Source organism: Microcaecilia unicolor, chromosome 3, assembly GCF_901765095.1.
Source record: "Microcaecilia unicolor chromosome 3, aMicUni1.1, whole genome shotgun sequence".
NCBI lineage: Eukaryota > Metazoa > Chordata > Amphibia > Gymnophiona > Siphonopidae > Microcaecilia > Microcaecilia unicolor.
In genome coordinates, this window is record NC_044033.1 from 372,947,256 (window position 1) to 372,963,795 (window position 16,540).

A 16,540-nucleotide genomic window follows, 5' to 3' on the forward strand; every position below is an offset into this window, starting at 1 on the left:
AAGGGTCTTAAATAGGACATCTACCCAGGGAAATAGCTCTTGCATACGTCTGTATATCTGTGCATTTTATATATAACAAAACAAACCTTGTCCTTTAGGTTTTGCAAAGGATTCTTTTGAAAGGGATGGTTTTTAAATGATCATGATTATTAATTATCTAAAATCGCAGTGGGTCTGGGTGTCTGAAAGTTAATTGAGGGGGTGTGCACAGCTGAAAGTTTGCCTAGAGAACTAATAACTTGAACTGGCCTTAGGACTAGGAGAAGAAGCTGGAGGAAGAGTTGGAGGGAAGGGAATATGAAAGAAGGGATGAGTTTAGTGAAGGAGAAGACAAAGAGAGAAGAAACTATGTGAGAAAATGAAGAGGACGTACAGAACTGAAAAAATTATGAAGGAAAAAAGTCCAGAATGAGAGATGGGTGATGGATAGGAGATACAGGTATGAGGGCTGGAAGGGATACTCGAGTGAAGACACAACTGGAGAGAGACCATCCCCACTTTCTTCCTCCACTCCAACCCATGCAGTGAGTAAAAATGTATGACGTTATTAGTAGAAACAGAGAAGATAAAAAAAGAAAGAGGCTCAATAAGAAATATAGACAGAACTGGAGATCAGACAAGAGCAAAGCAATACTGACTGTAAAGAAAAACTGGTCCAAAAGTTCAGAGGGGTCCTATTGGATGAGCTGAATTACCAACTGTCTGGATTTTTTCAGGATTCTAAATAGAAATAAAACAAAAAAAGAAAACTCGATGATACCTTTTTACTGGACTAACAATATATATTTTTAACTAGCTTTCAAAAGCTAGTAAAACAAACAGAAAAAAGGATTGTTAGTCCAATAAAAAAAGGGTCATATTCTTATTTTGTTTTTACTTCTATAAATTACCTTTAAAAGTGGACTAACACAGCCTCCACAACTTTCTATTAAGGATTCTACAAATTCTTTTAATTCTGTCAAAGCCAGAGTGATGGCTAAAGTGTCTAGATATTTTAGCCCTCTAAAGCTCTCCTATCCCCTCCCCAACTTCCAGTGCAACAATTATGGGAGGATCCAGCCAATGGGCTGACGAAGGAGGAGCTAAGCTGGGGGGCGGGGGTAGCTGAGCTCTCTCCCCCCACCCTTGGAAAGAACCAGGGGAACGAGTGGGGGGGGGGGGTTGAGAGGGGTTGTTAAGAAGGGATAAAAATCTAAGAGGAATGGGGTGAAGTGAGGAATAGGATGAAGTGTGAAGGGGCTGTTACAAACTGAGAAAAGGATCTGGCAGTGAATCTGAGAACTTTACAGGATGGTGGGCAGAGCAGGTTGGGGGAGGGGAGCACTGACTGAATGAGCACATAAATAGCAGCACAACACAGCAGCATGAGAGAGAATGTGCGTCTTTCTGAAAAGTGTCAGAATGTTATGTGTGTGCCTGATTCAGGATTTTTTTTTTTTTTTGGGGGGGGGGGGGGGAGTAAATGCAGGTACATTTGTGTGTGATTGAATGCAACAGAATGTGTGTATGCATGTTTGTGTCTTTCTTGGGAACAGTCTCATATAAATAGTTTCTCTCTGAACCAGGGCCACTGAGAGAGACAGCCGGACCTGGGGCAAGATAGCCAACCGCCCCCCCCCCCCCCACCTTCCTGTTTCTCTTCCCTTGGTCTGTCATGTCCTCCTCCTCCTGTGTGCCAGGACCTGGATGATTGCATTAACGAGATAACCTGGGTTATCACCAGAGCATTTTTTATACCAAAAAAGGTGCCAATACTCAAATCCTAAGCCATACTTCAGGGGTGGGGTGATCACTAAGGGACCCACCCCACAATAGCCTGGCCCCCTGCAACCAGTCACAGAATCTATGACAAGGCAGAATTGGTGTGTAGAGCCTCAGCTCTTTCATTAAAACTTGGGGTCCATGGGTCAATTTTAGCAGACAATGGAAAAAGTGCCAGTACTCAGTACCTCCTCAAAAAAAGCCCTGGTTATCACGTTAATACAATCATCTGGGTCCTGGCACACTCAGAGCAGGAGGAGACAAACAGATCCAGAAACAGACAGGAAGAAGCTTGCAGGCGCTGCTCCCCCCCCCCCCCCACCTTAGAGGCTAGGCCAGCGGAATTTTCTCCCCCCTGCCCCACCCTCTCAGTGGCCCTGCTTTGAACATCTGAGCTGGAGTGAAGCAGTCCAGTAGTACAAATGTACCTGTGCACATATTAAGTGAAGAGAAGTCTTCAGGGTGAGGAATTTGCCCAGCTATCAAGTCACTTGGGCAAATTCCTTTCAATATTGTCCTAATATTGCCTCCACTCTACTAATATCCTTTCATAAGCACCAAAAATAAGTTTGTGTGTGAAAAAGCTTCACAAATGAAAGAAGTTAAATAATATAATTGTTCTTCTTCCATTTGTGGAGCTTTTTCACGCATAAACTTTCTAAATTTATCTCAGACACACTGCTCATAAATCTCACTCTTTGGGGCAGTCCACCCCTGGCATCTTGTTTGAACCAGAGACAATGGAGACTAAAACTGACTTGTCCAACTATCCTGGTTCTCAGCGCATTACTGCAGGGCTACCAAGTTGCCCATTTCCAGAGGGGAGACTTTTTTGGCCAGTCCTGTTTTTGAACTCGCATCCCAACTCAGTATGCTATTTCTAGCCCTTGATTCTACCCACTGGAATCAGCTCTTCAGCTCCCATAATGAACCAGGACAAAGTTGTCAGAAATCCAGGACTGGTCTAAAATCTCCCCTGTAATGCGGTAACTTGGCAGCTCTCCAGTTCTAACTACTGAGGCACTGCATTCAAAGCTCTCCACGTTTCCCTGCTATTTCTGGGCAGTTGAAATGTGTGTGTGTGTTTGGGGGGGGGAGGGGTGCATAAACATATGTTTGCCAGGGGCCCAATATAGTGCTAATCCAGCTCTGGCCATGTTTATATGGACTAAAAGGACTAATGTCAACCAGGCAACACAAAAGAATGAGTACTAACAAATCCTTGCAAGATGGGACCATGGTTAATGGTAGGCCATGTCTAGCACCTCTCCACACACCAGAATACTTATCACCTTAATGTTCTGCACAAATGATGTACTATAATCTCTTATTAAGGGACTCCCACTAACTCTTCTCCAAACAGAAACACACTTTTTTTTTCTTAAATAAAATATCTTAACAAGAGGCTCCTGCACTAAGGAAACAGAAGAATTAACCCAGGCCTGCTGGGTATTGGAGAGAAACACAGGATGATGGGGAGTTCTTGCACACTAGGACAGAGATCTAGTCTTGCCAGGTATGACTTTGGCACTGTTGGGGTTGATCCAGCCCTCAGCAGAATGACCATGGATTTTCTGGTGGCGCTTGTAGTTGTCCCAGTGGCCAGTGGTGTAAGGACAGTCAGAGCACTGGAAAGGCTTCTCCCCCGTGTGTCTCAGCATGTGACGTTTCAGATTCATGCTCTGGTTACAGCTGTAATTGCAGAGGCTACATTTGAAGGGCTTGTCTCCTGAGTGAATCCGTCCATGACGTTTCAGGTTGGCAAGGTTGCCACAAGCATAGTCACACAGGTCACATTTGTAGGGTTTCTCACCTGTATGCACCCGCTGGTGCCGCTTTAAATTGTCAAAGTGTGCAGAAGCATACTCACAGAGCACACACTTGTAAGGTTTCTCACCACTGTGTGTCTTCATGTGCCGGGCTAGATGGTTTGGGTAATGGGTGACGAAGGAGCAGAGGCTGCATGAGAAACCCTTATCACCTTTTCTGGGACTCCCCCCTGCCTCCACTGTCAACATAGCCAAGCTGCAACGTGCACAGATCTGATCTGTCACACCCTGTTCGTGTACAAAGCCATCATCCAGTACCAGCCCACACATGCGGCAGTTGAAGGGGAAAAGCAGCTCTGGCAAAGTGTCCGCTTCATCCACACAGGTCCGAGGGTCCATAAAACGTGATGCGCCCATTTCAGCACGTAGTCGGGCGCAAGTGGGGAGGAATGCATCACCACCATTTACCTGCAGGGTCAGGTCGGTCATGATAGCATCTGTCAAAAAAACAAAAACAATATAAGAGATTGAAAAAGCCCAGCAGCATAATTTTAAAAACACACAGAAAAAAAATAAATCTCAAAGTCCAAACATTGGAAAAAAAATCAGGAGATGCTCAGGCCCCTACTCTTTCCCCTAGACCCTACTAGAACTCCCAACACATTCTCTTTTCCAGCCATAATGTATCAAGTATCCACAGCCATTTTAAAACAAATCAAAATGTCCCAACAGAGATAAACGCACCAGTGTGAAGCACAGTATTGAGTTACCAGCTGTGACCAGTGATGCCCTAACTTCCACCAATGTTACTTGTTAAAAATAACATTTATGGACATATTGATACTCCCAAATGGGCAGAACTTCAATCATACAAACAAATAGTTTGGGCCATTTGAAGATTTCACTGTTAAGTGGTTGGTTTTGGACTTCAAATAGCTTTCCTTTAATTACCCCATACCCGAGGAGCAACCAAATTAGAAAATTACATCACAATCACTGGATCCAAATATCTATAAAGGGTTTAATAATTTTATACACATTACATGAATTAGTGAATGTCATCTCCCGCCTCCACATGTAATTTGTGGATGTGCTACTCCCAGGCGTTCAGTGGAATGGCTGGGGAGAAGCTTCAAATATGATGGACTTGGCAGTAGAACGTGAAAACTGACAGGTGAACAACATTTCTGAGCTACGTGCCCCTGAAAAGAACCAGCCAATATCATGCTGCCATAAGTCATCCCGCCCTTGACCTTCCTCCTTACCAAATATATTTCTGAACAAGTTTCAGCAAGCTTATTCGGTGCTAGGGGCAGAAATCGATAGGCATGTAGACAGCCTTTAAAAGTAGTGAACAATAATTTACCACAAGAAAAGGAATGGCCAGTTCTAGTGAAGTCTGTGTTGAAATTTCATTTGTATGGCAACACTGCGTGAAACTTTTATTTTAATTGTATTTATTAAAATGTAATGTCATGCTTTGTCCTGAAAGTTCAGACTATGCTACAGTCATTGGCAAAAATGATTAGTGGGTGCAAGGAAATTCAGTTTTACTCTGTGTATGAAACCCGAATCTATTAGTGGGAACTAAATATCAAGCATGTGACAACTATTTAAGGCTCATTACCAACACTCATAGACTAGGAAAGCAAGCCATGAAAAAGATTATGCAAATGTTCTTTCTAGTGAACCTTGCAATTTTTAATAGGGTGGGGAATGGCCTCTGGAAATTAAGGGAGGAAGTTATCAACATGAGCTACTGTTAAAACATCTTATTTCCTGTTAACCCAGGTTATTAATGACTAGGTCTCATAACATAAAATGGGAATTGTGCTAAAACAGCATGAGTTAATAGTAAAATAACCCCTCTTAATGGTAGCCCACGTTGATAACTTCCCCCCTCAATGTCCCTATTGTTTTAATAGAAGCCAAAGGACTATTCTTCATGCTAAATTAGCAAAAGCCTCTGAAGCAGATGGAATTGGAGAACATTTTGATTAAATGTTGATACACAAAATAGCTGATTCCTTGTTACAGATGTTTCATTCGTCACTGTTAAAGGCAGAATGCCATTATCATCTCATTTGATAGGTGTAAGCAATTCATAAGGATGGGAGAGGATCATGAATTGCTTGGATCTGACAGGTAGATCAACCTTATTCATAAAAACATAAATATATATATATTTGTAACTGTCACATAGGCAAAAGGAATGATACCAAAACTGATGTATACAGAACACACAGGAAGAATCTCTCGATTCTGCATAAGAACATTGAAATTGTCCCCCAAGAGATCAAACATAGAAGTTAGTGATAGACATGAAAGAAGAAAAAACAAGTGATATAGTATCTTGGGATCTCAAAATATGCCTTTCTAGCATTTTGAAAAGAGACAGCCTTATTTTCCCTGCAGCTTGTATTCCTCTGCTGATGTTACTGTCTCTTCCTCCCACTGACCCACAGCTCATGACAGGTCCTAATTATGACTGGGTGGGTCATGGTCTCACTTCTGCCAGTGATGCTCCACTGTGGGCCAAAACCCCAGGTTTACTCTGACTGACTGAATGATCCAGATTAAAATGGTCTATAAACCATACTTATTTATTTGGATTTTGCTCACACCTTTTTCAGTAGTAGCTCAAGGTGAGTTACATTCAGGTGCACTGGTTATTTCCCTGTCCCAGGAGGGCTCACAATCTAAGTTTGTACCTGAGACAATGGAGGGTTAAGTGACTTGCCCAAGATCACAAGGAGCAGCAGTGGGATTTTAACCTGCCACCTCTGGATGTCAAGACCGGTGCTCTTACCATTAGGCCACTCCTCCACTCCACTTGACTGTGGGCTCTAATTTGGACAGTCCTGTTCTAGATTTTCAATGTGAAACAGCAAATACAGAAATATTCAAAACTTAAGTCATAGTAACATAGTAGATGACGGCAGAAAAAGACCTGCACGGTCCATCTAGTCTGCCCAACAAGATAAACTCATATGTGCTACTTCTTGTGTATACCTTACCTTGATTTGTATCTGCCATTTTCAGGACACAGACCGTAGAAGTCTTGCCCAGAACTAGCCCCATTTTCAGGACACAGACCATAGAAGTCTTGCCCAGAACTAGCCCCACCTCCCAATCTCGGCTAAGCTTCTGAGGAGTCTTCACATTCTTTATCACAGCAAACTCAAACTGGGTCCGATTCTAAAAACTGCCTTAACAAGGCTCATAATAAGGTAAAAAGAGCCCACCTGTGTCTAATCAAGTAACTGGATTGAGTCAAATGAAGAATCCAGCTCTTTGCTTCAAGTTCATTTCACACAACAGAAAGATCTAAACATATGTAACATGGAGCTGCCAAAAGGACTATGGGATAAAGTTATTCAAAGGTAAAAATTAGAGAAAAGTTATTATTAAATTTCAATATGTTTGAATATAACTTGGGGCACTGTTAAGTCCTACTATTAATACTACTTATATCTGGATCTATGCAGTGCAGAGAATATACACATAAGAGACAGACCATGCTCCACTGAGTTTATAATCTATTAAAGACAAAGAAAAAATAAGAGATTAGGCAAATGATTGTAACAATCATCACAGTAAAGTAGAAGCATTTTGGCACCAAGACACTGTCTTTATCAGGCCATCCCTCCAAAGCTGGCAGCTGTAAGTTAAGGAAACTGCTAAGGCCTAAAATTGCTTTAAAAGAATGAGAGGCCTCTGGTAAGATTCTGACCGTTCAACAATTTCAAGAATCTTCCACAAACAGGGTCTGTCTGGGAAGGTGGCAAGAAGAAAGTCATATGATGTGCTATGCATCGTTTACAAACACTTTGGGGCCATTCCATGCATGTCAAAGAGGTTCTGTGGTCTGAGAGGTCTAATGTGGCACTTTTCGGTCTCCATGCTAAGTATTACGTGTGGTGCAAAATGAACACAACACATCATCCAGCTAACTACTACTACTATTTCTATAGCGCTACAAGGCGTACGCAGCGCTGCACAAACATAGAAGAAAGACAGTCCCTGCTCAAAGAGCTTACAATCTAATAGACAAAAAATGAATAAGCAAATCAAATCAATTAATGTGTACAGGAAGGAGGAGAGGAGGTTAGGTGGAGGCGAGTGGTTACGACGAGTCAAAAGCAATGTTAAATAGGTGGGCTTTCAGTCTAGATTTAAAAGTGGCCAAGGATGGGGCAAGACCAGCTAACACCGTCCACACAGTAAAGTACGGTAGTTGAAGCATTAAGTTGTGGAGTGCTTTGTAGCAAGTTTGTGAACATTTATTTGTATTTTATTTATGTATTTAGGATACTGCAATTTGGTTGAAACACTCATCACAGTTGTTCACAAAGCAGAATGCAAACAGCATAAAGCCATACAACTAGGAATGAAACCTAAGACCAAGATCAAGGCCTAGACCTACCAGAAGAGATGAATAGGACAGTTATTCAAAAACTATTCAAACCAATGGCCAACAGCAGAGGGACAAGGAGGAAGGGGGAAACAATATCACCAAACTGAAAAAGACCCTAGAACGGATGAAGTCTCCCACTGGATGCCCACAAGAAGGGAATTCCACAAGGAAGGAGTGAGGAAAGAAATAAATGGTGCTTCATAAGTGAGAGTAGGAATGACCAGGAAACTAGCCTGAGAAGGTTTCAATGAATGTAATGGAGTGCTGTATAATGGGACACCTGCTTATTTGGCCCATTTCATTTCATGCCCCTCATTGCATGATAGTCATTTGCAAATTCCTAATCCTCAAACTGCTCATTTGGAATCTACTCATCACTCTGCTTTCTTCTGTGTGGCCCCTCTCCTTTGAATACCCTCCCATTAGCTCTCCTTTCTTAAAGGCAGCACTTAAACCTACCTTTTTGAACAGGCTTTTCAACATCAGCAGTCGTAGATGTCCTGTCCTCAGGGTGACTGCAGTTCATTAATATTTTCCTTCTCTATTGTTTCTTTCTCCTTTCATATATTAATTAATGATGTTCCTTCCTTAATTTTTTATATTAATTTATAATTTGATATAAATCGCTTTGATTTATGCTTACAAAAGGTGGTATATTAAAAACTACACCCATCCGTAAAGAAAAGACTTAATCGAATCCAAATAATCCAATATAGATTTACTCGCCTGCCTGCCACTACATGAAAAATGTAGCCTAAGCCCCCTAGGCACAGGGGAAAAAAAAAAAGTTAAATGCTCCCAGGTTTCAACCTAATTCATAAATAAGTAAATAAATATATAGATAGAAACTCTGAATGTTGGTTTTTTGGGGGGTGGGGGGGCACTGCCCCCCTAACGAACTACTTGTCTGGAAGGGGAAAGGAATGTGTAAAACGTAATGTTTATGGGGTTTGGGGTGCACTGTCCCCCAAATGATCTGGAAGGGGAAAGGGAAGGAGATTAATTGTCCCAGTGCATTTTGCCATTTTTGGGTTATGGGTGGGAATTGTCCAGATGGGAACTGTCCAGGTGGGCATAGGAGCCAACTTTTAAAAATGATTGGGGGTGCTGAAATTTTTTCTTCTTTTTTTTTCCAGGTGTTGCATTCCCCCCTCCCCCTCCTCGCCCCTCTCTCAGAGTTCCAGGTCCAACCGCTTCTCCCACAACAGTCCTCCGCCGGTCTGCCCTTGCCTTCATGCATGCCGCCCAGAATTTTAAAAGTCATCTTACCTCGGGGTCCCGGCGGCAGCCGTGAAAGGCGAGCAGGCTCGGCGCTTCAGCCTTCCCTTCTCTCTCAGCTCTGGTCCCGCCCTCATTTCCTGTTTCCGCAAGGACTGTTGAGGGAGAAGGGGCGGGCACCGCGACCAGGCAGGTCAGGCTGGCGTGGAAGAGAACTTCCGGTTCAGACTTCCGGCAGGTGAAAAATATTGGGGGTGCTCGAGCACCCACAGCACCCACAGAGTTGGCACCTATGCAGGTGGGAACTAACCTAGAACCTAATGAGCTGCTGAAAACAAAATAAAAAAAGCTAGTATGATGCTTTTTTTTTTTTTTTTTAACTGCACTAACCTCTCCTGGGGAGTATTGTTGGACGTGATGCCTGTTTATCATTACAATCAATGCCATGTTTGCTTAGAATTTGCTTTCAGAAATACATAACTGCTGAATTCCAGCTGCCCGTAAATATATTAGCATAACATATGTATGTCAAATAAGTTCTGTAAATAATGTAATTATGTATTCATTGTGTCTATTTAAAAGGAATCTGCTTGGTGATTAATGTGTTAGATGGAAGTGACAATTTTATGTTTGAAATTTTAGAGAGAGAAAAATAAGACTTTTGCATACTTTACCCAAGCTGTGCTTTTAAAGTGAAACCATACAAAATTCTTTATTGTTTCAGTGTGCTAATAAACCCTTAATTATATATTTTTAAACCTTTAAAGCTGTTTTCTGCCTGTTAGAGGCACTTCCCTGTGCATACTGATTTTATTCAAATGCTAAAATTGCACAAGATTGAAGTTGTTTCTTTTTTTTTTCTTTTATTGAATATAAACTTATTACATCCATACATATAGACTTGGAAATATCAGAATTAAATCAATAGGCAAATAACAAAAAAAAAAACCCAATACTTATAACCAATGGTTAAAGTATAAGATACAAGATTTACATTTGTCCCCAATAATTGGATCAAGATACTAGGAAATACCGTCAGTAATTAGGAAAAAAAAAAAAGAGATAATTATATAACGGAGGGGGCAGCTCGGATTTCTACAGCCCACGTTACAGCGCTCTAATTAGGGAAGCGATTCAACAGGTGGATTAACAGTTTCTTTAGATGAGATAAATTGCAATAATTTCGAAGGGGAAAAAATATATAATTATTCGCTTCATAAGTTATGAAGCATTTGCAGGGAAATTTTAGCAGGAAAGTAGCACCCATATTTAGAACTCTAATTTTATACGACAGAAATTCTTTCCTTCTTTTTTGAGTGCTTCTTGCCAAATCAGGAGATTGAAGTTGTTTCTGATTTCTGTGTACCTGCCCCATAGGTAGGTTGTGGCCTAACCCTGTGTTTAGGCCAATGCTGTTACTGTTGCTATGAAGCTTCTGAAGGAATCTGTAAGTAGATATAAAGACATATTTTCAAAGCACTTTGAAAACATGCCTCATAGGATCCTAGCCATTTGTGGTAAATTCTATACTGAAGAAATTTGTATATGTTGGATTTATCCTTGTACTAGCTGAGATTATTTTCATTTTCTAATATTGTCTCTTTCCATCTTTAGAATTTATCCCAATTCATTGTGGTTCTTTAATAGAAGCAGATGAGGACGTTTCAGAAATTTGTACAGAAATTGTGGTGTGTGCACTATCAATTGACATGAAGGTAAATTAAGAGAGTGTGGTTATGTAAACTATAATATGCAATTTTCAAGATAGGCAACAACTAAAGCTGATTCTATTACAACAAAGCGATAGACTTCTAGAAATGATGGGGGTCTTTTACTAAGGCGTGCTGGCGTTTTTAGCGTGTGCTAAACACTAAAGACGCCAATGTATTCCTATGGGCGTCTTTAGCATTTAGCACGCGCCTATTTTTAATGTGTGCTGAAAACGCCAGCGCGTCTAAGTAAAAGACCACCTATAAGAAAGAGCTATAAGGAAAACAGTTCTTAAGCTACTGGACCGATACAAAGATCAATGAAGATACTAAGGGGATAAGTTATCAACATAAGCAACCATTAAGATAGGTTATTTTACCACAAGTTATGCTATTTTAGCACAGGGTCTCAGGTGAGGTCCATATGCAATACAAGACTTTGCAGGTCTTTTGTAACTACTCTTTTTTTTTTAAATGTTTTTATTATGAAGAGAAACAAACCATACAAGAGTATAAGGACAGCACACATTACCAAAGGTACAGACAGCAAAATCAATTTCCATATTCCAAATACACAAATGCAAAACTGTGGTATACATTGGTAAATACCTCTTACTGTAAACAAACCTAACCAGAATGCTCTGCTTGTGTGTACTCCTTCCCGTTTGCGGGCCAGGTACCTGTCTTTGGTACTGTCAGAAGATATCTGGAGAAAACCAGCCTGCGCTAGTCAAAGCCTTTACTTGGACAACATGAGCTCACTTTTCTTGAAATGAGGTACTGTCTATATTTACCTAATACCTCAGGCTCAATAAGCTCTTGACAGGATGGGAAACTTAAATGTTCACTTAGAGAGCAGTATGTGTATAAAGATGAAATGTTTAAGGAGGACAGCAAGTAACTAATAGACAATGAAATAAAAAGTTTTGATCAAGATTCTTGACATACAAACATAAGGTTCCCACAAATAGTTCTTGTGAAGCAGAGTACCATCCCAGAGCTCCTATACCAAAAGAGTGCTCCTAGGCAGTGCATACAGGCACTGTCGGCCCAAGTAGGTAAATCATGACCTCCGTGGACTTTGGGTCCCAGAATTCAATAACGGGTGGTGCTCTTGTTGAGGCAGCCACTGTAATAGACAGGGGTGCCTCCGCATCAGAAGTGTGTCCTGTGAATGCTGATGGTCTGGAGATGGAAACTGCAATGGAGGGAGCAGCGGTTTGGAAGGTCTAAGAGGTGGTGTTAGAATGCCGGAGGTAAAAGTTGCTTTGGAAACGCTGGTAGTAAGAACAACTTTACTGAGGCCTTCTAATGTGACCTTGGACAACGGAGATATTCAAGCAACATTACAACTGAAGGAATCTGATGAGTCGATAGCTATCTAGTGTGCAGAGGACTTTTGAAAAATCTTATCACAGGAGATGGAAAACCTTTAAAATGCAGCTAAAACTTTCAATCTGCAAATACTGAATCTTCCTAGGATTTTTTTCTATTTCACCAGTGGCGGTTTTTCAAAAATTCAAATTTTAAACATTTCTGAAAGGGCTGTTCTCCTGTGAATAGGAGTTACTAACTTCCATCCCATTTCAAGAGGAAAGAGGAGCTGCTGAGGCTTCAGATTTAGAAAAATCTGCTGACAGCTTGGATGTTTCTGCTTTTCTAGAAAGATCTCCAGTTATTCTTTAGTTATTACATTTATATACCATTGTCCTGGTAAAAAAAAAATACCACCATGCAAACCGGTTTTCATACTACAGACAGACAATAAAAGTAGGAATAATCAGCAGACAGAACCAAATACTACAGAACAAATCTATGTTCGTGACTTGTACATCTGAATATATGAGGGCTGAATGAAAAGTAATGCCTCCACCTTCATAACTTTTGTTTAAATTAAAATATTGTAATGAACAAGAATAATGCTTGAAACGTGTGCTTTTATTACATGCATACACGTCATTTGACTAATTCATTTGGGGGGGGGCAAAGGGTGGGGCTTGGCACATTAGCATATTCATTTGCATATATAAATCTCATTATGGTTATTCAAAACACACACACCAGACTAAAACACTGGATATGAAGCTAACATATCAAAACAGTGAAGACATATTTTTTCTTTTAACTGAAATGAGCCAGAACCATGGGAAATTTCTCTCATTATACCCCTCTCACCTTCACACAAGTTAGCAAGGGGAGAGTGCACTTTCCTTCTCCCCCTCCCTAGGCCTGATACCAGCACCCTTCCTTTTTCTCCTTCTCCCTCCATCCTTACCAGCAATTTCCCCTAACATGTCACATGGATATAAACTCCCCCCCTCATTCTGAACACTAGTCAGGCATTTGCCCCAAGAAAAAAAAAAAGAATGCAATTTATATTCCCAAGCTATTAAAAATAAACAAACAAACAACTAGTTAAACTCAACAGAATTATTTGAATTAAACTATGTTGCCTGGAACTCTAATATATATATATATATATATATATATATATATATATATATATATATATATATATATAAATCTATTTAAAGGTATAATAGCTTCAGATAGTTGTAACTAAGCATACAAGCAAATTCTAATACAACTATTATTTATAAATCTTTATTTCATTATTACATATTATTACAAATTCTTATTATTGTTCATTATTTATAAAAACCCACACCTAACCATTCATTCTTCACTCTTACATACATAACTTATACATCACATTATTCAAGTACTGTAATACACATATATGTTTTTTTATGCTTTTTTTTGCTTTTTTTGCAAATTTGCCAATTAAGTCCAACAGTGGTAAACCTTACCAGCTGATAATGCACTCGATATAATAGTTCACAAATCCAGTGCTTAAATTTCCACAAACTCAATCACTTTAAGTTGTCCACAACCTTGTATCATTCCGATATCAACAACTTTCCATTGTGAAAAGATGAGTCCACTGTTACTCCACTTAATGAGCAAAATTGTCCACAAAATAATTTATTCCAAAATCATATGTCTTCTAAAATTCTTCGTAATTTTCACCATCTTAATTCAGTCACATACTGGCACATAACTACTTGCACTCTCCCTCGTAGTTAGAAGTATGAAGACTTCATTGGTTAAATATAACGCTGCATTTTCTTTTCTTTTTCACCAAGACCCTACACGTACATGTTTCGCTCCTCAGAGCGTCTTCAGGGGTCACAATCTAAATGAATAACAATATATAATTCATTCTCTATTATACATTCTCCATATTTCTAAAACAAAAAAACCTTGCTTACCGGCTATCGCAGACTGTTGGGCACTCGAGACCAGTCATTCGTTGGATCGTCACTCAAGACGCCCACACATGCGTATAAACCTGTATCGGGATTCAGTAATTATCCATCACCAATTAGAGGCTCAGGCTCTACTATAATAAAACTCACCCTCAACGTTCTGAAGTCACTCAGCCACTCCCTGAAGGGTTCATGGATTCATGGTGGTGAAGCCAGAACACTGACCATGTCTCTCTGCCCCGCCCTCGCATGACGGACCAATCAGAAAAAACACCCTCAACATTCTGAAACACAAAGGACCATCACAACACCGTTCCCAGGCAACACTAGGCAACGTAAGACGGACCAATCAGAGGAAACTACGTGACAATAAGGGAGGAGCATTCCCCAGCAGAATGGCTCATTATCTGTGCAGCACGGAGAGCACAGAACCACCGCTGGAACGAGAGAAGAATATTCCTGCTGTGGGTATGTGCAAAAATAGACCGGGGGGGGGGGGGGGAATTTTTAAATGCCTAATGCCAGTACTGAAGAGTGCCAGAGGGCCTATAGCACAGACTATATTTGGGATCGCTTGACATGGAGTCAGAGGAGCCGGAAAACAACGTGCCCGTCACCATCTGGGACGTGGGCGAACAGGACAAGCTGCAGCCCAGCTGGAAGGATTACCCGCGACCCAGCCAGCAGCAAACAGTGACCAAGGAAGGGGAGGAGTAGGGAAACACGTGGAGCGTGTTTCCCTACTCCTTCCCTGCCTAGGAATCGCTGGAGACTGGCTGCCAAACTAACGAAACAACCGCACACCGACGCACCACCTCCATCATTAGAAAGGCATCCACTCTTTCTTCAACAGAAATGCAAAATAATAATACAAAACAAACAAAGAATACGTGGTTTCTCAGGCAGTTGCAGGTAACTCCCCACCCCCTTCCTCTTCCCCTTTTGCCGAAGCGGTCAAGGACGTGCCCAACCATCCCCAGCCTCAGGCAAGCTGTCTCCCACCTCGGGGATTCCCCGAGCACCCGGAAAAAGACGGCGCTAATTCCTGCAGCGCATAAATGTTCCAGCATTCCCCTGCAGCCGGCCTGAAATGCACCAAACATACCGGATCACCCCCCGACGGCCCGAGAACGTGCTCTTCTCCCTTCCGCCAACTTAAAACAACCATCCCCGTCCTCAGGCAAGCCGTCCACCTCCAGGATGCCCAGAACCCCAGCCCAATGGAAAAAGATGGCGCTGCTTCCAACAGCACATTTCTCTTCCAGCATTCCCCTACAGCAGCCCTGAAACGGCCAAACAATACCGACAGACAAAGAACGTGCTCCTCAACCTTCCGCCCATCTAAAACAACACTGCTGCCTCAGCAAAACACAAAAGAAAAACATGGAAAAAAAAAACAACACTCAACAAAGGATGACCCCCCCTACAACCACATTTACATTTCACCAACAGAAAGACCCCCCTCCACAAACCTCCTTGACAGACAAAACCACACACACACAATACAACAGAAACACACCCTCAAAGCCACACACCAATCCAACCCACTTTGCCAGCACAGCACAGCATATCCCCCAACCCCCAAGCAAAAAACAAAACAAAAGACACACATCAACAACCTGCACACACACCGCACCCTCACACACTCACACACAAAATAACTCTGTGACACATACACACACACTCAAAAAAAACCACATGCTAGCGCCCATTTCATTGGTTTCGGAAACGGGCCTTTTTTACTAATATATATATATATATATATATATATATATATAAAGTACTGACCCCTGACTCTGCATTGTCACAGTGTTAAATGAAAGCATATATTCTGCATCCACAGGAGCCTTCCTCATGCAACAATGGGTGCAGAGCTGAACTAGAGTATCTCCCCATAGAATTCATCATACAAAATAAGATCTGATTCTGGTTTCATCTCAGTATCACCAACATAATCCCTCTCCAGTAACAGACATATTGGGCCTGATATTCAGCCCACGGCAGTCAGTGTTTTGCTGACCACTGCTGGCATTATTCCTGGGTATTTAATGCCAGGCTATGTCCAGGTGCCAGCAATGAATATCCAGGCATACACAACCGGATAAAACGTATGTGATATTCAGCACTTAACCGTCTGGGATGAACCACATGAAGATAGGACTGTGTTTTACTCAGTCTTGTTTATGTGTTATCCTAGCTGTTTAAGTGTTCTGTCCCCCTTACAACTTCCCATTTAAAAATATTCAAATTGTGATCATCACCTCAGGAGCAGCATACATTCCTTCCACTACCAGACAGTTGTTTAAAACAGACGGGTTTTTGTTTGCATCATGATGCTACATACAAGATGTGAAGACCACTGGTGTTGAGCATCTTTATTTTGGGCGACAACTAGGG

General features: G+C 41.3%; 1 protein-coding gene across 1 annotated transcript in view; it reads right to left on the minus strand.

Annotated features, from left to right (window-relative positions):
• Window positions 1-2,143: 2,143 nt before the first annotated feature.
• The window catches only part of ZNF513 (zinc finger protein 513), a 79,423-nt gene continuing 65,026 nt past the window's right edge, over window positions 2,144-16,540 (minus strand). Inside the window, exon 5 of the mRNA XM_030198588.1 lies at window positions 2,144-4,027. Within this exon, the coding sequence (XP_030054448.1) occupies window positions 3,252-4,027 (776 nt within the window). The 3' untranslated portion in view covers window positions 2,144-3,251. The remainder of the gene's footprint in view (window positions 4,028-16,540) is intronic.